Consider the following 21849-nt stretch of genomic DNA (forward strand, 5'->3'; position numbering starts at 1 on the left):
GTGTCTTTGTTGGTTTTCCTCCATGGCACACAGCTGAGGTAAGTTGGCTATGAGCTTCTAGGAATCCGCTTTTCTATCTCCCATCTCTCTGTAGGAGCTTGGGAGTTACAGATACTCATTGAGATTCATGTCCAACTGTCAATGTGGCTTCTGGGGATTTGAACTCAGTTCCTCACACTTGTTAGTAAGTGTTGGCAAGTACTGTTGGCCACAGAATTGTCTCCTCAGCCCTAACTCCCATTTTCTATAATCTTACTCAGATTCATAATCATTTCCTTCTTCAACATTTGACAAACTTCACTTGAAAAACCTTGATCAAGATTGCTCTTTTTTTAACCATTTTTTCTGGATTTTTTAATCACTTTTTCTAAATCTAATATAATTTTTTTCTTCTTATGCCCAGGATACTATGAAGGAAGCCCCTGACAGCACTGGTGTGTGTATGAACCAGAGTGCCCTCCATAGATCATTTCCGTGTCTATCCAAATGTCTTTCTTGAGTTCTTTACTGCGAAGTGCTCTTTGTGGTGGTCATAGACTGGGCCTAACCTTCCTTTAACAATTGCTGTCTCTCCTGCTGGTCAAGATGGATCTTTAAGATGTTCATCAAGAATTCCTTACTTTCTGGCTAGAGCAGGGCTCAGCGGTTAGGAACAGAAGCTGCTCTTCCAAAGGACATCCCAGCTCCCATATGACATCTCACAGTCATCTGTGACTCCACTTTCAAGAGATCTAACACCCTTTCCTGGCCTCCTCAGGTATCAGACACACAGGTGGCATGCAGACATATGTGCAGGCAAGCACTCATGTACACAAAATAAACAAGTAATCAAAGAAAAAAGAATTTTCTACTTTCTGAGTTTTGGTGTCTCTTTTAATGTTAATAAATCATCTTGGAGCATTGTTTAATATGGCCTCGTTTGGGAAGCCTTGTCTAATCCCTGTAGGCACAATTAGACAGCCTCTCCAAGGTGTTTCCCTCTCCAAGCTACGGCCAGAGATCCTCCCTTGTCACTTTCCCTTGCCTACAGCAGGGCTTTGTTCTGCTTTGATATTAACAGTTTAAAATCTCTATATTCTGTCCCACAATCCTTTTTAAATTTTTTTCTCTTGTCACACAATATGTCCCAACCATAGCCTCCCCTCCAACCAGACTTCCCAGTCCCACTCACATCCCTTGGCCCCCAGATCCACTGCTCCTCTGTTTCTCTTTAGAAAGGAGCAGGTGTCCCAGTGATATCAAAAGAGCACAGCATAAGAAGACATAGTAAGACCAGGTACAAGTTCTCATTCCCAGGCTGGACAAGGCAGCCCAGTGGGAGGCAAAGGGTCCCAAGAATAGGCAAAAGGGTCAGAGATACCCTCTCTCCCACTGTAAGGAGCCTCACAAACACCCCAAGCTAAACAATCACAGTATGTGTGCAGACTGTCCCAGAATCTTAAGAGGAACACACACACACACACACACACACACACACACACACGCAAGCAACACACATATATGTGTGTGTGTGTGTATATATATATATATATATTTAATATACATCATTAATTGAAGTCAAAGATCTTGAATGTGCTTGGTTATCCCTGTCTTTTGATGTTTTGTACAATTTCTGACTTTATCTAAAAGTTTTGTGATATTGTGATATGGGATTCCCATTCTGTATGCTGTGAATATGTTTTATTACCATTGGTTAATAAATAAAACTGTTTCAACCAATGGCTTAGCAGATCAAAGCCAGGCAGGAAAATCCCTACAGAGATATAGAGAAAAAGTAGGTGGAGTCAAGGAGATGACATGTAGCTGCCAAAGGAGAAAGACACACGAGCTGGAACCTTACCAATAGGCCACAGCCTCGTGGTGATACACAGATTAGTAAAAATGAGTTAATTTAAGATATAAGAAATGGCTGGAAATAAGCATAAACCATTGGTCAAACAGTATTGGGATTAATATAATTTTTGTGTGATTATTCGGGTCTAGGCGGCCTGGAAACAAAGCATGGTCTTCGTTTATAGTTTGGAGGACTTCTGACATGCCGTCCACATCCTCATCTGCTCTCCTTTCACTGAAACAGTTACTTACTTGCCCACAACTCAGTTTCTGTTACAGTTCTTGTCTGTCTGTCTTGGGACCTCCGATCTTTGTATTACTTTTGCCACTTGTCTTGCCTGCATGTTCTGTCAGGTTTCTGTCCTGGTTTGGTACCTAACCTGTTTCCTGATGTCTCAGAGTTATTATAGCATCGTCTGCCTTCAACTCACTGTTACCAAGTGTTACTTCTCAGACAGCAGAACATTTTACGTTAGGTTTATAATCTCGCCTTTAACTGAAATGAGACCTGCTCTATCTCCTCATTTTTTCCAGAAATGAGCAGTGTTCTAAGAACAAATCTCGAGTAAATGGACTATCAGATTCTTGGTACTGTCCACACCTGTCCAGTCTTCTGAGATTTTTTTCTGAAATAGCCTGTGTTGACCTCTGACTTTCTGATAAGAGATTATCATTCTGAAGAGACAAAAATCTGTCTGAATCCTAACTGTAAACTATGCAGGTGTGGTGGTGCATGCCTTTAATCCCAACATTGAGAAAGCAGAGGCATGTGGATCTCTATGAGTTGAAGGCCTGCCTAGTCTACATAGTGAGTTCCACACCCGTCAAGGCTGCATAGTGAGATCCTGTCTCAAACATGTTTATATGCATGTCTTAATGTGGGTTTCTATTTCTGTGACAAAACACCATGGCTGAAAGCAACTTGAGGTGGAAGGGTTTACTTCAACTTACAACACCCAGGTCACACCCCATCAATGAAGGAAGTCAGGGCAGGAACATGGAAGCAGGAGCTGATGCAGAGGCTGAGGAAGAATCCTGCTTATGCACTTGTTCCCCATAGTTCGCTTAGCTTGCAGAACCACCCACTCAGGAGTGGCACCGCCCCAGTGGATGGACCAATCATTATTTAGAAAATGCACCGTAGACTTTCCCCAGTTTAGTGGGGGCATTTTCTCATCTGAGTTTCCCCCTCATCAGAAAGCTCTAGCTGTGTCAAATTAGTAGAAAACTAGGCTCTCGTTTCTCATAGGACAAAATCAATTTCCCTGTCGGAGATTCTCCCTGGATGTGAAGAATCTGTGAAGACTGATGTATACCATCACTTATATCTTTTATTCTGAAGGTTGAGCACACAATTCTTCAATTCTTCCCTAACCAATAGAACATCCAAATCTCTCATAGTCCTAGATAACCCATCTACATCTTTATCGAGTTATTTAGTGCCTGAGAGGTGGGTAAAGTGTAGAAAAGCCAACCAAAGGGCCTGAGTTGTTAGAAGACATATGGGAGCTACACATGCAGCCCTTGACTTAGCCTTGTACCCACCACTACAACTCTAGGTCCAGGCCATCAGCATTTTCTGAACCGGGATTCTCTGGTCACATTCTCCCTTCCATCAAGGCTTCTTCCCCCACCCTGGGGGTTCTCCTCAGTCTCCTGCGCTGCTCCTAAGGTCACTCACTCCTTCCCACTTCCCTGCTTTTTTCCTCAGCCCTCTTGGACCAGCATCTTCCAGATTATCATCAGTCTGGGTCTTTCCAGTACCCTTGATAGTTACACCTTTCCTAGTCCCCTGGAGGATGCTGTTCAAAATATTCCCTGCCAGGGATGTTCCCATGGGAATCAATAAAAAGAAAAGGCATTGTTAGACTTTTGTTTGAAGAGGAGGCAGAAATATTAATTGGTGTCTAGGTGGTTGGAAATTCACTTTGGATCCCTACAGACAATGCCTCAAAAGCATTCTATTAAATACTCTTTTCTTGGGGCTTGTGGAGCCTAACCTCTAAGCCTTCTGTAGGTCAACCAACACAGTTCTTTGGTAAGTAATGGTTCAGGGTAGGAAGAGAGACATATAAAGGCTATATTCATATTTTAGCAGTCCTAGAGTCTGGGTAGACTGATGGTCTGATGGTGAAATGGTGTGCTCTTAATATCATTAAGTAAAACTGAAAGAACAGCATAGGCAATACTATATCCTGTGTTAGAAACTTGCACAGACTCTGTGTGGTGTTAGATGGGACAGGCGAGGAAAAGAGGGAGTGAGTATGTGAAAATTCTTCAGCAAAGCAGGCAGTTCAGTCCTAGGATAGGAGGCTTTTTGGAGGCCTGCTCCTCTTTGATGCCTAGAGCACTATTCGTAGGAAATCATTTTTGAAGGCACTCTGGAATTGAGGTTTCTCTGGCTCCTTAACCCCGTGCCTTCTCTGACTCTCTTACTTCCTTGATAGAGGCAGAGCTGCTGAGTTTATTGGGTTAGATATTTATGTAAGGCTCATGCATAAAATAGTAATATTTTCTGATCCCAGAGCTACCAGGTGTAATTATTTCTAACAGTTTTCTGAAGGCAGAGGCTTAAGGATGGACTGTTTAGAGGATAGCTTGAAGCAGATGTTCAGGTAATCAGAGCCACACTTCTCTACCACCTCACAACAACATGCTTTGGGGTGATTGGGAGAGTGGGGGTCATAATGGGTGGGAGTGGATACAGCACTCTTGATCAGGTTACTCCAGCTGCTGCACCCTGTCTCAAAAATCCCAAAATTTCTATTACTCTTAGCCAGATTGCATCCAGCATACTATTTATAATGTACAGTCCAATAAAGGATAGTTTCAATATTTGACACCTTTTATATTAAATCTCATTTAATTTTCACTATGGCCCGAGGAGCAGATTTTAATATAATCATTTCACATGTGAGGAAACATGATTGGATGTTTAGAAATGACTTTTCTTAGGTCAGCAGAGGTGACAAGCCAGAGAAGACAACTTGCACCAGGACGTGGTCCATGACCTCGGGCCTCCAGGCCACTCTATTTCCTCTTTGTAGCCTTTACTGCTGCTATTATCACACAGTCGCCTTGGCAGCTGTGGTTGAAGGAAAATAAAATAATTACATGACTTACTTCAGAGGGAGAGGCAAGCTTTCTTGGCCATTTTAAAACCATGCTTTCTTTTTTTAATTTATTTTTTAATTTTATTTAATTTATTAATTTAGTTTTTGTTTTTTTTTTTCGAGATAGAGTTTCTCTGTGTTGCTTTGGAGCCTGCCCTGGCTCTTATAGAACTCAGAGAGATACACTTGCCTCTGCCTCCCGAGTGCTGGGATTAAAGGCATATGCCACCTCTGCCCAGTCTTTTTTTTTTTTTTTAAAAAAAACTATCTTTTCTCATTTCACATGTGAAATTCAGTTCCTATTCCCTCCCCCTCATCCCACCTCTATCTACTCCTCAGAGAGGGTAAGGCTTCCCATGGGAAGTCAACAAAATCCAGCGCATGGCTTTGAGGCAAGACCAAGGCCCTTCCATTATATCTAGGCTGAATAAGGTATCTCTCCAAAGAGAATGGGTTCCAAAAAGCCAGTTCAAGCAGTAGGGATAAATCCTGGTCCCACTACCAGTGGCCCCACAGTCTGCCCCAGACATATACTGTCACCCACATTCAGAGGGCCTAGTTTGGTCCTATGCTGGTTGGTTCCCTTGCTGTCAGGCCAGAGTTGGTGAGCTCCCATTAGCTCAGGTAAGTGTTTCACTGGGTGTCCCCATCATGGTCTTGACCTTTTTGCTTGTATTCTCACCCCCCCTCCCCCGCTCTCTTCGAATGGACTTTGGGAGCTCAGCCCAGTGCTCCGCTGTGGATCTCTGCAACTGCTTCCATCAGTTGCTGGATGAAGGTTCTATGGTGACATTTAAGATAGCTATCAGCTACTGGGCAAAGTCAGTTTGGGATCCCTCTCCTCTCTTGCTTAGGGTCTTATCTGGGTTTATCCTTGTGGATTCCTAGCAATTTCTTTAGTGCCAGGTTTCGTGTTAGCCACATAATGGCTCCCTCAGTCAAGATATCTCTTTCTTGAGTCACATTCCATGACTTTTGTTTCTTTATCTCATATCAGAGACTCGCTTTTGTCAGCATTGGTGCTAGAAGATCAGTGGCTATTCCTTTCACATTAGCATATGATTCAGTTCTTTTACACCCAGAGCTTTCATAGACACCAAATATGTTTGCTAGAGACCATATATTATTAGCTCATCTTGACAGCCAAGTAAAATCTGGAAGACGGAGAAGCCTCTACATGAAGCATGTTTTCCAGATGTTCATATTTTGGACAGTTTCAGATATGTGGTGGGTTAAGGTTTGATGACCACCCTAGGTCAGTGCCGATGAAGTGAACTATTCATGTCTTTGTGTCCTTGTGTTTATCTTTCACATGAGAAGATCATGGTTCCTGAGGCATTAGGAACCTCAGAGAGACACAACCCCCAAATCACTGCTCACTGGTCCTTGTTTCATCATCTGTACTGTTATCCTTTTTCAGTCATGGTCCAAGTGTCCTAGATCTTCTTGGCCTGTAAGAGCCACTCTAACAAAGACAGAAGAACATCTTCTAGTTTAGGGGGTCAGTGGGTGTGAGTTGTGGTTTTATTCAGTTATGCAGATCTGTGACACTGGCTCATTTATTTCTTCCTAGATTGCTGTTTCTCTTAGACAATGATGGCATTTCACAGGGAGCACCTTGGGAATGCAGATGATGTTGCAAACTGTTGCTGGGATAACTTTCCTCTCCACTCTCAGTAGGTGACTACAACACACAACATTTTGGCCTTAATATCACTGATGTGTCCAAGAGCTTCTGTTTACTCTCCAGGTCACCAAAACATTAGACACCAACACATCAGCACCTAGAAGGAGAGGGAGATACAGCAGGTGAGGCCATCAGTCACCAAGGTAATGGGTCAGGAAGCAAGTGATCAGGATGGGAAAATGCAAGGAGTGGTCTGACCAGCACTGGCGTCTCCAGGGACTGCATACTATTTTCTAATGTTGGTAGTCAAATTCAGTCTGAAAGAGTGACTTGCCTCTAGTTGAAGGATTTTCCAGACATTAATATTTTTGGCAGTTTAGGGAGTTCAGTAGATGCGGCGCGCAACTCTGCCAGTAGAGAAGACGACCACAACAGGATTCTTCTTGGAACGTACTTTATTGGAGCGCAGAAGACTGAAGATAAGATGGAGGCGAAAAGACCCCAAGCCCGACCGCGCGGGGAATATATACAGCGCCTGGTCCGCCTGTGATGTGTCATTGCTTGATTGGCTCGGCCCACACTGATGCAATTGCGTGAGCAAGACGTGTGAGCAATTGATAGGTGGATTCAAACCACTCTTGGGCCGGTAGCGAGCATGCGCAGAAGTTGTTTACCACTAGGGACACTAGCAAATGGCGGCAACGGGCTTAGTGCCAGACCCTGAGAACATGACAGCTGACAGCGCCGAGGTGCGCAAAGCGCCTGGCGCGCAGAGCGCTGTGGCGCGCTACATCGGAACATGACAGCTGACAGCGCCATCGTGCGCAGAGCGCCGTGGCACGCTACAAGTAGATTAAGGTTTACTGACACTAAGGCCAATAATAATTACATCAAGTACTAGCGTTTGGCATATAAGCTTGAGAGAAAAGATTTTAAACTAATAATACTTACTATATACTTACTTACAGTTAAATAAATTAGCCCAGAACACATATACTGTGGATTTAAGATTAGAATCTGGTTCCTGAATGTCTCACCAATGTATTTTCAACTGTCTTACCTCTTCTGATTTGAAGATGGGCAGAAATATTGAATAAACTGAGATGCATTTTGAGCATTTCTTTAGAACTAACTGTAGGGTAAGAGGGATATGGTGCTTTTGTTGACTTCCTATTAATCTTCACTCACTGGGTCTTATATCCCTGCCTTTATTTGCAGTGACCCTCTGCTCCTCGATGTGGGATAACACCATGATTCTTTCCAATGATTCTCACCTCCTTTCACATACTTTCTTCTTGGCTGGCATCCCAGGCCTGACTGCTGCCCACATCTGGATATCCCTTCCCTTCTGCTTCATGTTTGTCCTGTCACTAACTGGGAATGCACTTCTGCTTTCTCTCATCTGGTCAGAACACAGGCTTCACCAGCCCATGTTTCTGTTTCTTGCTATGCTCTCTTTTGTTGACCTGATCCTCTCCCTTTCCACTCTGCCCAAGATGCTGGCTATTTTCTGGTTTGGTGCTACAGCCATCAGCTCCTACTCCTGTCTGTCCCAAATGTTTGTCATCCATGCATTCTCTGCCATGGAGTCAGGGGTGCTGGTGGCCATGGCCTTGGATCGCTTTGTGGCTATCTGCAACCCACTGCATTATGCAACCATCCTTACTCCTGAAGTTGTCGCCAAGATCGGAGGCCTGGTGGCACTGCGAGGTGTGGGTTTAACCATCTTCTTTCCAAGCCTGGCCCACCGACTGTCTTACTGTGGTTCACACACAATTGCTTATACCTACTGTGAGCACATGGCAGTGGTAAAGCTGGCCTGTGGGGCCACAACCCTGGACAGTCTCTATGCTTTTGCTGTGGCAATCTTTCTTGGTGTAGGGGATGTGGCCTTCATCGCCTTCTCTTATGTGCAGATTGTGAGGACAGTGATGCGTTTCCCTTCCCCCGAGGCACGCGGTAAAGCAGGAAGCACGTGCACAGCCCATGTCTGTGTCATCCTCTTCTTCTATGGTCCAGGCTTTCTTTCTGTGGTCATGCAACGCTTTGGGCCATCCACAGCTTCCACTGCCAAGGTCATCCTTGCCAACCTCTACTTGCTCTTCCCGCCTGCTTTGGACCCCATTGTATATGGGGTTAAGACCAAGCAGATCCGAGAGTGTCTGTTCACAATTATACGCCCCAAGAAGATTGAACCCACTTGACTGTCATTTGTGTCAACTGGGATTTGGGGGTCAATATGCCCCTTCCCCATAGATTAGAAGTTCTACTGTCCAGATCATTTGTCTGATAGAGACAAAAGGCATTCTGGGATATTGTAAGAAGGGATGTCTTTTCTGGGTTCTCCCATTTTTGTATATCAGAATTCAAGACTTCTTAGTCTGTAGAATCTCAGTTATTCACTAAGCAGTACCTTTGGTATCTTTTTTCTTCTAAAAATTGATAGTTTGTGTTAATGATAAGTTATAGCAGGTAGTTAAGAAATAGGATGTTAGCTGGGCATGGAAACACAGGAGGAAAACTGGGGCAGGAGAATCATGAGTTTGGGATTAATCTGGGATATATGGTGAGTTGTAATCTGATGAGGGTTACATAGGAAGACCACATCACACATGCACACATATAAAGATTTTTATACACCTGGACTCCAGGAATTTAGTGAGAGCTGTAAAGTGGGTGCCTATTTTTGAACTTGTGAGGAAATAAGGCAGCTCCCACCATGTAGCACACACAGTCGGCCTCACATAGGAGCAGATAGATCCTCTCTGCTGGAGAAAGTCTGACTTCAGAGGACAGCTATCAAATCATGGAGATGTCTTGGAGTTTGAGCTTCTGAGAAAATGCTTCAGAATCTTCATGCCCCACTTGATTTCAGAGGTGCATGTGAAGCGTGGTTTCTTTATTTTATATACTCTTTAAGTTTAATTTTGTGATAGACTGTTCTTTTAATACTATACATTTTTAACCTTTGAGAATAATGTATTCTTCACTTTCTTCATTTTTAGTCTGAAGAATAGAGTCTTAGCATAGAATTTGACTGCCTGCAGTATTTTTTCTTGATTCTCATTCTGTTTACTTTTTTTCTTCATTTCTAACTCTTTTGCTCATTTCTTCCCAAACTGCTTCCATTGTCACTCACTTTATTTGCTGTGTGCTTTTATATCTTTACATGTCCTCGAAACACGTAGTATTGCCCTAGTATTATATATTCTGTATATGTAAGTGCCCTTCTTTAAGTTCCTCAAATATTTGTGTTCCCTCCAGTTAGAGTTAGCTAAGGTGTCTATTCTTAATCTCACCATTTTTGTTCCCCTCTATCCATTTGGAGAATTCTTCAATCTCATCAAGTCATTTGTTTTCCACCATCAGAAAACTTGGCTTATTTTTTTCTTAATTTATTATAATTTACAAATGTATATGTGTTTTTAATGGGGGAATTATTTCTGCATCTACATCAGACAATGATTGTATTTTTGTTATGGTTCCTGGCATTTGGTGAGTAATAAATGTTTCCTTAAGAAATGAACAGATCTCTCTTTAATAAACTGCTTTGGCAATAACACATTTCATTAACCATATAATATGTGCCTTGGAATAAATAAATAAACAAATCTTTATAACAGGGACATTCATTATATTTTATTAAAATGAAATAAACCATTGTCATCATTGTCACATCACAAACACTGGTGTCTCAACCATCATAATCATGACTGACACCTCCTTCCACTCTTTCCAAATGTTCTAATTTCAGATGGCTCTGTTTCAGGCACTCCAGAGAGCACTGGATGCCATGCTTGCCCTTGCATGGCAGACTTACGTCTGTAGCAATCACCAAACAGAAAACTAGCATTTGTCTTCCGGTCTTCACCCATTTTCCTTCCGTTTCCTGAAGGAGAAAGAAATCATTTTTTTCATATTTGGAGTATTTCTCAGAATTTCAGCATGTTAGTGAGATGAAGATCTCGGAGAGAGAAGGAATAATTTCAGGATTATGAAGGTGGATGCTTTAGGTGGGTCAAAGTTTGAGTGAAGGTTATCTTCAAGGGACTTAGAAGTCTCTGAGAACTTTGGATAAACTACTTTGAGCAATTCTCTGAATATATTTAATTAATGAAAAATATTGTAGATAAAGGCAGATCCTGTGTAGTAAGCTCTTACACTGCGGTTCCTTGAGATAAGAAGCTGGCTTATGTTCCCATTCAGTGTCCTCCAAGTGCAAGCAGCTTATGCCATTATTCTTTGCATTTGATGTATGATGGCAATGTTATACTCCCGTCAAGTGGGGACTGTGTATTTCTCATGTCTCTGGTTGATAGTTAGTTTCAGTGTGCTTGGCTCTAATACATTGTCAGCTCATTTCCTGTGCACACGATAGTGCACCCCCAATGTCCATGTCATGAGGCCCATCTTTCCCTGCCCCTTCCAGCTGGTGGTCTTTCCTCACTGCTCTCACTAAGCAATGGCATGCTGAAAATGTTCTCTTGCATGATCCTGGTTATTGGTATACATGTAGATGATACATTGAACTCTGGCTTTTTATGTCCTTTGGAGGATGTCTTTTTCCTTCATAGGTCCCTATCTACCTGCCCTACCTATTCATATAACATATCTTTGCATATCCTTGAACATCTCCAGGGTTCCTTGCGTTTGATTTCCAACAGGTCTACCACTGTCATTGTTTAAACTATTTCTGTCTATTTGCCCAGGATGATATTTTGTTTGTGAAATTGTGGTCATATGCTTGCTTTCTACTTAAATTCATGGCTTTCCACAGCTCTTCAACATGACATAAGACTTTATACTCTCAGGCCCTTGTTTATATTATTATAGCCCCAAATTTTAGGAACCTAAATGAAAAATCAATTCTTCCATATCTTTAAAAACACCAGATTCAGCTCAGCTTTTCTAGCCAGATAGTAGAAGAGTTTCCTGCAGATAGGATCCCCCAACCCTCAACCCCATCCACTGGATCCTCCAAGGTACTAGCCCCACCATGCCCCTAAACTCGCCTATCCTACTACAACCTCAGTGGAACTCTGAAACACAGCTTGCTCCAATACTGAGGGGATTAAGAGGTGAGTGAACAGCCATGTGGTTGGACACCCCACTCTCTAGGACCTCCACAGGGGGACAAAACCCCGGGCCCCTCCCCAAATTTCCTTGGCTTTTAGCTGCCCAGCAGGAAAATTTCCTACAGGTAGGCTCCCATACACCCAACACCATCCAATGGGCCCTCCAAACTACTAGCCCCACCCTGCTCCTAAACTCATCTATCATCCTACAACCTCCGTGAAACTCTGAAACACAGCTTGCTACAATACTGAGAGGACTAAGAGCTTGCTACAACACACTGAAGGGACCAAGAGAGAAAACCAGGAGAGAAGACAAAGTGAACAGGTTTAGAGAGACTTCAGAGGCTTCCTGAGACACAGATATTGACAGTACAGAACAGACCAAAAAAGATTCCCAAACACTCAGCCACTGCAAGGATTGGACCAAGGCACAAAGACACTGCTGACCTCATTTGAAGGAAGAGATTGGTAGACACCGATGCAAGAAGTAATTAAAAAACCTAAAAAGCCTATAATTTGTGATCCTAGAGAAGCTAAATAAGAAGGGGAACCCAAAGAAAAACATATAGTTATCCTCCTGGATATGGGAAGTAGACAAGTTTGCCGGGCAAAAACTGGGAACTTGGGGGTGGGTTGGGATGGGGATAAGGGGAAATGGGGTGAGAAAAGTGAGAAGGAAGAATGGGGAGAGCTTGGGGGAATGGGATGGTTGGGATGGAGGAAGGGTGGATATGGGAGCAGGGAAGAATTTATCTTAATTAAGGGAGCCATCTTAGGGTTGGCAAGAGACTTGACTCTAGAGGGGCTTGCAGGTTTCCAGGGAGATGTCCCCAGCTAATACCTTGGGCAACTGAGGAGAGGGAACCTGAAATGACCCTATCCTATAGCCATACTGATGAATATCTTGCATATCACCATAGAACCTTCATCTGGCGATGGATGGAGATAGAGACAGAGACCCACATTGGAGCACTGGACTGAGCTCCCAAGGTCCAAATGAGGAGCAGAAGGAGGGAGAACATGAGCAAGGAAGTCAGGACCGCAAGGGGTGCACCACCCACTGTGACAGTGGGGCTGATCTATTGGGAGCTCACCAAGGCCAGCTGGACTGGGACTGAATAAGCATGGGATAAAACCGGACTCTCTGAACACGGCAGACAATGAGGGCTGCTGAGAAACCAAGGACAATGGCACTGGGTTTTGATCCTACTGCATGAACTGGCTTTGTGGGAGCCTAGCCTGTTTGGATGCTCACCTTCCCGGACCTGGCTGGAGTGGGGAGGACCTTGGACTTCCCACAGGGCAGGGAATCGGGACTGCTCTTCAGACTCAAGAGGGAGGGGGAATGGAGTGGGGGGAGGGGGAGAGGAGCGGGGAGAAGGGGAGAGGAGTGGGAGGAGTAGGCAGAAATTTTTTCAATAAAAAAATAACAAAACAAAACCTAAAAAACAACATGCTAGCACCAGAACCCAGTGTTCACACAGCAGGAAGACTTGATTACCATAACCCAGAAGAATCAGAAGAAACTGACTTTAAATGTAACTTTATGAAAATTATGGAGACCTTTAAAGAGGAAATGAAAATTTTCCTTAAAGAAATGGAAAAAAAGACAAGCACAAAATTGGAAGAAATTAATAAATCCCTCAAAGAAACCCAAGAAAACCAAGAAAAAGCAATCAAACAGGTGACAGAAACAGTTCAAGATTTGAAGATTGCAATAGAGGTAATAAAGAAAACACAAACTGAGGGAACTCTGGAAATGGAAAATCTAGGTAAACAAACAGGAACTACAGAGACAAGTATAACCAACAGAATACAAGAAGAAATAATTTTAGGTGCTGAAGATTCTATTGAGGAAATAAACTCAATGGTCAAAGAAAACCCTAAATCCAACAAATTCTTAACACAGAACATTCAGGAAATCTGGGACACCATGAAAAAAACCAAACCTGAAAATAATAGGGGTTGAAGATGGAGAAGAATTCTAGCTCAAAGGCACAGAAAATATATTCAATAAAATCACAGAAGAAAACTTTCCCAACCTAAAGAAAGATATGCCTATGAAGCTACAAGAAGCTACATAACACTAAATAGAATGGATCAAATAAAAGTCCCTTTGCCATAAAACAATCAAAACTAGAGGAGCACTGCATGGAGGAAGAAAGTTCTGTGAAAGTTATGAACCAGTCATCAGCCTGAACTCCATTCTAGGCGAAGGTCTCAGGAGTATTTGCCCATGGTGGATCTTGGCCCATTTGACACTGGTGTGCCCCCCCACCAGCAGTGCTTCCATATGCATCTCACCCTGCAGTGTTCTGCAGAAGGCACAATTGCCAGGTTGCTGTGGTGAGACAAATGCTCATGCCTCCTGTGTTTTGCTCTACAGCTGTTGGCTGAATAGAGAGACTGGGTTCATCTGGAGTTTCCTGGGGCCAGTCTTCATGATCATCACGGTAAGGAAAACTGTGTTCAAGGACATTTTAGTGATCAAGGAAAGCCAAAGTTAAGAAGTGTCACCACACTGCAAAGTCTACTACTCTCAAAACTCATATGATTCTTGGTTCTTGAGATTTCGCCCAGGTGGGTGTGATTTCTCTGTCTGTCACTTTTCAATCATGCTCAGGTACAGAAACATCTAGAAGGAACAACAACACTTCTTATTCATGCTTTGTGTTTTAGGGGCGAAATAGATCCATCAGTCTCTTCTAGGTCTAGATGCTGAATGGATGACAAGGTAAAAAGAATTTAACTGCACTTATGATATACAAGCAGGAAGATATCTGTCAGTCTGATGTCAGCCTGGTCTACATACAGATAAAGTTTTAGAACAGCTAGGACTACATTGCAAAATAGAAAGACACTGACCCAAAAGAAAAATAAGGAAGAAAAGGAATGAAGTGAAGAACAATGGTCATGATTAGAAAAACTGAGATGAGAAATTTTGAGAAAAAGCAGAAACCTAGTGATATTTGCAGATCCTGAGTACTGTTTTGGCTTCATTACTGTTGCTGCAGTAAAATGTGTGCAAAAGCTTATCAGGGAGAAAAGGGTTTATTTCAGTCTTCAGGTCTATTCTGGCTGGGTTTATGACAATTTGACACATGCTGAGTCACCTAAAAGGAGGGAGCCTCCATCGAGAAAATGCCTCCATACGATCCTGCTGTAGGATATTTTCTTAATTAGTGATTGATAGGGAAGGCCTACCCCATTGTGGGTAGGGACTTTCCTGGGATGATGGTCCTGAGTTCTATAAGAAAGCGGGCTGAGCAAGATGGAGGAGCAAGCCAGTAAGCAGCACCCCCATGGCCTCTGTGTCAGCTGCTGCTTCCAGGTTGCTGTGTTGTTTGAGTTCCTGCCCTGACTTCCTTCAAAGATGAACAGGGATGTGGAAGTATAAGTCAAATAAACCCTTTCCTCTGCTACTTGCTTCCTGGTCATGGTGTTTCATTTCAGCAATAGGAACTTTAAGACAAGGCCATAGTCCAACATTGAAGGAAGTCAAGTTGGGAATGCAAGGAGGCACTTGAAATAGAAGCCTGAGAAGCATTGCCATTTGCTGATCCAGGCGTGGATTCCTGCTTAGCTTGCTTTCTCAAACATGTCAGGACCATCTGCTGTCAGAATGGTACCTCCCACCCTGGGATGCGCCCCAACAGAAGATAGCAATCAAGACAGTGCCCCACAGACCTAGCCACAGGCCAGTCTGACCCAGGCAGCTCCTCAGCTGACACTCTCTCCTGTGGTGACTGTAGACTGTGTTACACTGGCTGTCAAAGTCAAATGTGGCAAACATTATCTCTTCTACTTGCCTTCCATTAAGCCTCTACTTCTTATGAAGTTGTGTTTCTGCTGTCACCCCTGGTTCTTTTTTCCTCGTGTCAATGATATCTGATTCTAGATCACAGAAAGACTATCCATGATTCTGGATTGGCAGAGTTAATGCAGTAAAATGGCTGGGTTTTATTATCAAAAGTAATCTATATATTCAGTGAAATTTCCATAAAATACTTCACAGATCTATAAAAAACCACCCAAGAATTTACATAGAACTATAAGACATCAGAAATAACCAATAAGTCATCAGGAGATGATGACTGGAGTTGTCACAATACCTGACCTCAAATTATAGTGCAGTTGAGGCTGGAGAGATGGCTGCTCTTCTAGAGGTCCCAGGTTCAATTCCCAGAACCCACATGGCAACTCACATCTGTCTGTAACTTTAGTTTCAGGGCTCTGACACCCTCACATTGACATTCATGCAGGTAAAATAATAATGAACATGAAACAAAACTAAATCAAATTATATTGCAGAGCCACAGTGACAAAGGCAGCCAGATACTGCTAAACAGCAGACCTCACATACACACACACATAAACATGTATGTTTGCATATATGTATATTACAACAACTAACAAAAAAGGCCATGAATTTGAAAGTGAGCAAGGAGGGACTGAAGGGAGGAAATGGAAGGAGAAAATGATTACAATTATAGTGGACCCCCCCAATATACCATTACCAAAGAAACTTAAGGGAGAAAGGACTTATTTGGCTCACAGTTCCAAGTTACAGCCAACCATTGTGAAAAATCAAGACCACAGGAAGTCAAACAACTAGTCATATCACACCCACAGTCGAGAGCAATGAGCAATGAGCTCATGCATACTGTGCTCAGTTCAGTTTCTCCACTCTCATATATACACAAGCCTCTTCCTAGGGAATAGTCCCACCCACAGTGGCCGAGTCTTCCCTCTAGTCAAGATACTTCCCACATGTATACTTAGAGACCACCCTTAAACAGTCTCTTACAGGTGTTCCTGGAGGTTTGCCTCCTAGGTGTTGACAATTAATACCATCAAACCACTTTGATGAGGCTGGGGAAAATCCTTTGGAGAGAATTAACCAACTCTCTTGTGTCATAATCTATAAGATCAACCTTGGCTTCAATTCTAATTTAATGATGGAAATAAAAAACCATGGGAACAAAGACAATTGTTTTATTGTAATACGGGAGGTGTAATAATGTTACAGTGTGGACTCAGGAGCAGGCTGGGAGAGGGACCAGTTTCACTGCATAAGAAGTGTGTTTTGGATGCTGTAGCATGGAAAAGTAGCAGGTCAACTAAGTACAAGTGGGGTGTCTCATGTGGTCAGTTGGGAGTGATGATGGTTTTCTGATACTCATCCTAAACTGGAAGCAGAGACATCAGTAGGGAAGTCATCTGTAACTGATTCAGTCCTAGTCATTTGGATCTGACAAATCCGAGACTAAAGTCTGGCATCCTGGATGGGTTACTGGAGGCCAGATTTCTAAGTTAGATTGGTTATGATCAGTCTGTGTGTCTGGTCTACCTACCCTCTGCTTGACCTTGCAGATCAACTCTGTTCTCCTCACCTGGACCCTGTGGGTGCTAAGGCAGAAGCTCTGTAGCATCAGCTCAGAAGTCTCAAAACTTAAGGACACCAGGTACAGCCTCTTTCTGACTTTTGTCCCTTTGTCTTCCTTCTTCTGAAAGAGCCTCACCAGTCACTTTTCTGTATATATCGTGTGCCTATGCAGGTACATGCATGCTATGACACACATGTAGGGGTCAGAGGACACCTTGGTATTTTTTCCATCTTGTGTGAGATAGAGTTGCTTGTAGTTCATCACTGTGTATGCTGGGACATCTGGCTCAATCCTCCTGTCTGTTCCTCCCTTCTCAACACAAGGGTATGGGGATTACAGATTACACATTTTGCACTTGACTTTGTGTGGGTCCTCAGGATTTGAAATGAGGTCCTCACATTTGTGTACCAAGCAGAAATTTACCCATTTAGCCACCTGCCAGACTGTGATCACCTTTTGTATATTCATGGTATTCAAGTGATGGGGCTTGTACAGAATAGCAGAGTTCAGGTTTCAAACTGCCTATTCCATCAATGCCATTTATGATTTGTGTGACATTGCATTGGGTACACACCTTCACAAAGCTCAGTTTCTTCATCTGTAGGAAAAGAATAGTGATATGTTTTTCTTTAGGTAGGTAATAAGCATTGCCACAATTGCTGGGAACATCAAGCCTTCTATAGATTGTCAATACATTCAGTGTGCACATGAAAACATGGACATACACGCACAATGCATACACATAAAACATGGACATATACGCATAATGCACACATGCATACATGCTCATACAGATACACATGAAAATATGGGCGTTGTCATAGGGTTTTAATTTCTGTGTAGAGACACCATGACCACAGAAACTCTTATAAAGGAAAACATTTAATTGAGGTGGCGTGTTGAGAGGTTTCTGTCCTGCCTGGTCCTTCAGCTGTTTAGTTCCAAAGAAACACACAAAGGTCTACATTAATAATAAACTGGTTGGCCTATTAGCTCAAGCTTCTTACTAACTAACTCTTACATCTTAAATTAATCCATAATTCTTGTCTGGGTTAGCCATGTGGTTTGGTACCTTTATATCAGTGAGACATTCTCATCTTGCTTCCTCGGCATTTAGGTGATGACCGCAGACCAAGCCTTTCCTCTTCCCAGAACTCTCCTGCCAATACTTCCTGCCTGGAAACTGGCCAATCAGCATTTTACTAAACCAGTACAAGTGACAAAACTTTACAGAATACAAGACCATTGTCCCACAGTAGTGGCGGCTTACAGTTTTAGAGGTTTAGTTCATTATCATCATGGTGGGGAGCATGGCCGTGTGTAGGCAGAAATGGCACTGGAGAAAGAGCTACTACATATTAATCCCACAGGCAACAGGAAGTAGACTGTGACACTGGAAGTAGCTTGCACATAGGAGAACTGAAAGACCACCCCCACATTGACACACTTCCTCCAAGAAGGCTATATCTACTCCAACAAATTCACACCTTCCAATACTGCCACAGCCATTGTGGGCTATTTTCTTTCAAACCAACACAGATATGCACACACATGTACACCAACATGGATGTATGCATACATGAACACACATTCTTACACACATGAACTCATGCATGCATACATACTTGCAAATGCACACATGAACATAGACAAACATGGACATATGCACAAATATAAGTGTGGATACATGCACATATACATGCAAATAATACAAACATGCACACACATACTCCCACACCCAAGTATACATATACATACATGCACAACATGCACACACTCTCATGAGAACACATGTACAAACCCATACACTCAAATGTAAATATGTGATGCACATTCACACATGCATTTTCAGCCATACACAAGCACATATATGTGTACAAAATTCACATCCACCCACATGCATGCACACATGAACATACACATGCATACATGCATTCATATACACATGTACACACACCACACACATATGCATACACAGAGATACACACACACACCACACAGAAATGTGAGAAAACACTAATATTTTTAAATGTCTGTCTATTTTGAGACAGATTCTCCCATAGGACAAGCATGTCTGAAATCCATGATTCTTGGGTGCTAGGGTTCCAGGGAGTCATATGGTCTGGCCTGGAATCTCTTTCTCTGGCTAGGGAGACAGTGTGAGCCCCTGAATCATGTGGAAAGTGTGAGGTACAGAGAAGGTGAGTGTCTCATGTCTGAAAATTAGTGAATGACGCAATGATTCCCTGATTGGCCCTGAGCCTGGTCCATGCTCAGCACAGCAGGTGGGACTCACTCTCCTTCTCTTTTCCTTCACACTGTTGTCACCCTCATATTACAAAACAGCTTCGACTTTACTTTTTCTCTGTCTCTCTCCTCCTCCATCTGTCTCTCCCAATCCTGCCTTGATATCTAAATAAATTCACATAATAAGTGGCATTTGCCTAGATTTTTATTTATTATAAAGTTCATAGAATTTGCCCACATTTGTCAGCTATCAGTGCCTCATGCCTTTTTTATGGCAGCATTGAATGGCCATGCCCCATTTTCTTTATTCTACATTTATCTGTTTTATTCTACAGTATGGCCATTAACCATATTGCCATGACTGATATACCTTATATTTACCTATAATTATTATATTCATTTATATATTGAGGAATATTTGGCTATTGTCTTCCTCAGGAGGGTGAAAAGAGAATAAGGACTTTGCATGTACAGTGTTTCTTTTATTATATGTGTACATTTCATTTTTAAGATAATAAAAGGATTTGGAACTACATAGTAGTGATGTGTGAGTATACTCAAGTCACAGAATCACAGTTTGTGTTCTCAAAATAGTGAATTTTGCCTGAATGAAAGAAGGAACTCTTAGTATTTTATAACCATAGATTTAGCTTTCATATAATGATGTCTAAGGGTCTGGACAATGGGCTCTTATAGCCATTCACTGCTAAACTAAAATCTATTCAATACACACACCCACAATTTTTTAATCCATATGTATCTTTGGACAACAGCATTTTAGTTGCCCATAGAACTTGAGTTTTTCATCCTGTGTCATCAAATTTCACTCTGTCTGCATCCCCAGCATGGTGCTGAGCCAGCTGATGTCATCCTCAGACAGTGCTAGGTGTTTCCATGGAGACCATACCGACTCTCAGGACAATTCCTTCTGTACACAGTAGCTTCCAGGTCGCTTACCTTCAAGGTCATTGCCCAGATCTTTATCTTGGGCTGTTCCTGGGTGCTGGGCATTTTCCAGATTGACTCAATGGCAAGCACCATGGCGTACCTGTTCACCATTATCAACAGCCTGCAGGGAGCCTTCATCTTCCTCATTCATTGTCTGCTCAACCACCAGGTGTGGGGATGCTCATTTCCACCTTCCTCTCTGCATAGAACCATCCACTTCCTATGTCTGAAGCAGACCCACTTTCTTACCTAGAATGCTGTATTGTGTATGCATATGTGTTGTATGTACTTGTGTGTATGTGTATGTAATTGTGTGTTGTACATGTGTATTCATACATGTGCTCTTGTTTTCCTGGAGACTAGAGACTGACATCGGTGTCTTTCTCCATCATTTCCCCCTCACCTCTAGTACTTTATTTAAATTGATATGCGCATGTGTGTGACCTCCTCTTGGAGAAGTTTGACCAAAAGAAACCCAAAAGGTGAATTCTCCACTTCCCTGTGTGTGCTTCCTGTCTATCTTCAGTCCATGGTCTGTGGTCTGCCTGACCTACATGTGCTACATTTCGGATCTGTCTGTATTGCTTGTGTGTGTTGTCTATATGTTGCACCTCTGTCTAACAAAGGGATCACTCTGTGTTTATTGTACAGCACACACACACACACACAACAGCATGGAAAAGGTCAAGGAATTCCTTATAGAAGTTTTTCATGGAGTTTTATAAGGGGAGTAATTACTTTACTGACCACAGCTGACCTAGTAGAGCACGCACTCAGAACTGCTGATCTTATCAACCTGTATCTATGTGGTTTTTTCCACATTTAGAAAATGTTTGTTTTTCTTCAGATTATATTCAACCTGGTTGCTGTTCTCAGCAAATGATCACCACCACAACACACACACACACAACACAACACACACACACTATTCTAGGAAAAGAGGAGAACACATAATTTACAATTAAAGCTATGTCTTTGGCTTAGATTTTTAAAATTGATAACACGGACAATCCAAGGCTCAGCAAGGTTAGGCACATTGTCCTCTTAAAGGCAGCATAGAATTAGGCAGGCTTGGCAATGGTAGGGGAGAAGGTTGAACACACAGTCTTAGATGATTTCAAGGTAAATTATTACCCTAGTTGGAAGGTTTGGGAAAAGGTCAAGGTCTCCTAAGGCAGAGGGTATTTACAGAAGAATGTGTCATCACACCTATGCACATGAGCGTAGTGTCTGCAGCAAACAGAGGAGGGCATTGGATCACTTAGAGATGGAGTTGTGGGTGTTTGGGAGCCTCCTGTCATAGGTGTTTACAACCAAACTCGGTCCATCTGCAAGAACAAGGCACACTCTTAACCACTGTGTCTTCTCTCTAGCTCTTCTAGCTTGTCCTTTGAGACAAGGTTCTTACTGGGTCTCGAACATCAGTTGAGCTAGGCTTGTCAGTCAAGGCCCAGCAAGCATCCTTCTGTCTCTGCCTCCATCTTGATTCACCTCTGAATTTTCTCTATTTTTGACAATTTCATACAAGCACACAATAAACTAGGTTCATATCCACTCCAATTCTTCCCCCAGATTCTTACATATTTTTCTGAACATGTTACTCAACCAACTTCATGCTT

General features: G+C 42.5%; 1 protein-coding gene across 1 annotated transcript; it reads left to right on the forward strand.

The window, feature by feature from the left end:
• Nucleotides 1-7823: 7823 nt before the first annotated feature.
• LOC130879074 (olfactory receptor 52K1-like) lies at nucleotides 7824-8777 on the forward strand. The gene has a single exon (XM_057777082.1). The coding sequence runs from the start codon at nucleotides 7824-7826 to the stop codon at nucleotides 8775-8777; it is 954 nt and encodes a 317-aa protein (XP_057633065.1).
• The last annotated feature ends 13072 nt before the right edge of the window (nucleotides 8778-21849 follow it).

This window comes from Chionomys nivalis, chromosome 8, assembly GCF_950005125.1.
Source record: "Chionomys nivalis chromosome 8, mChiNiv1.1, whole genome shotgun sequence".
NCBI classification, from domain to species: Eukaryota; Metazoa; Chordata; class Mammalia; order Rodentia; family Cricetidae; genus Chionomys; species Chionomys nivalis.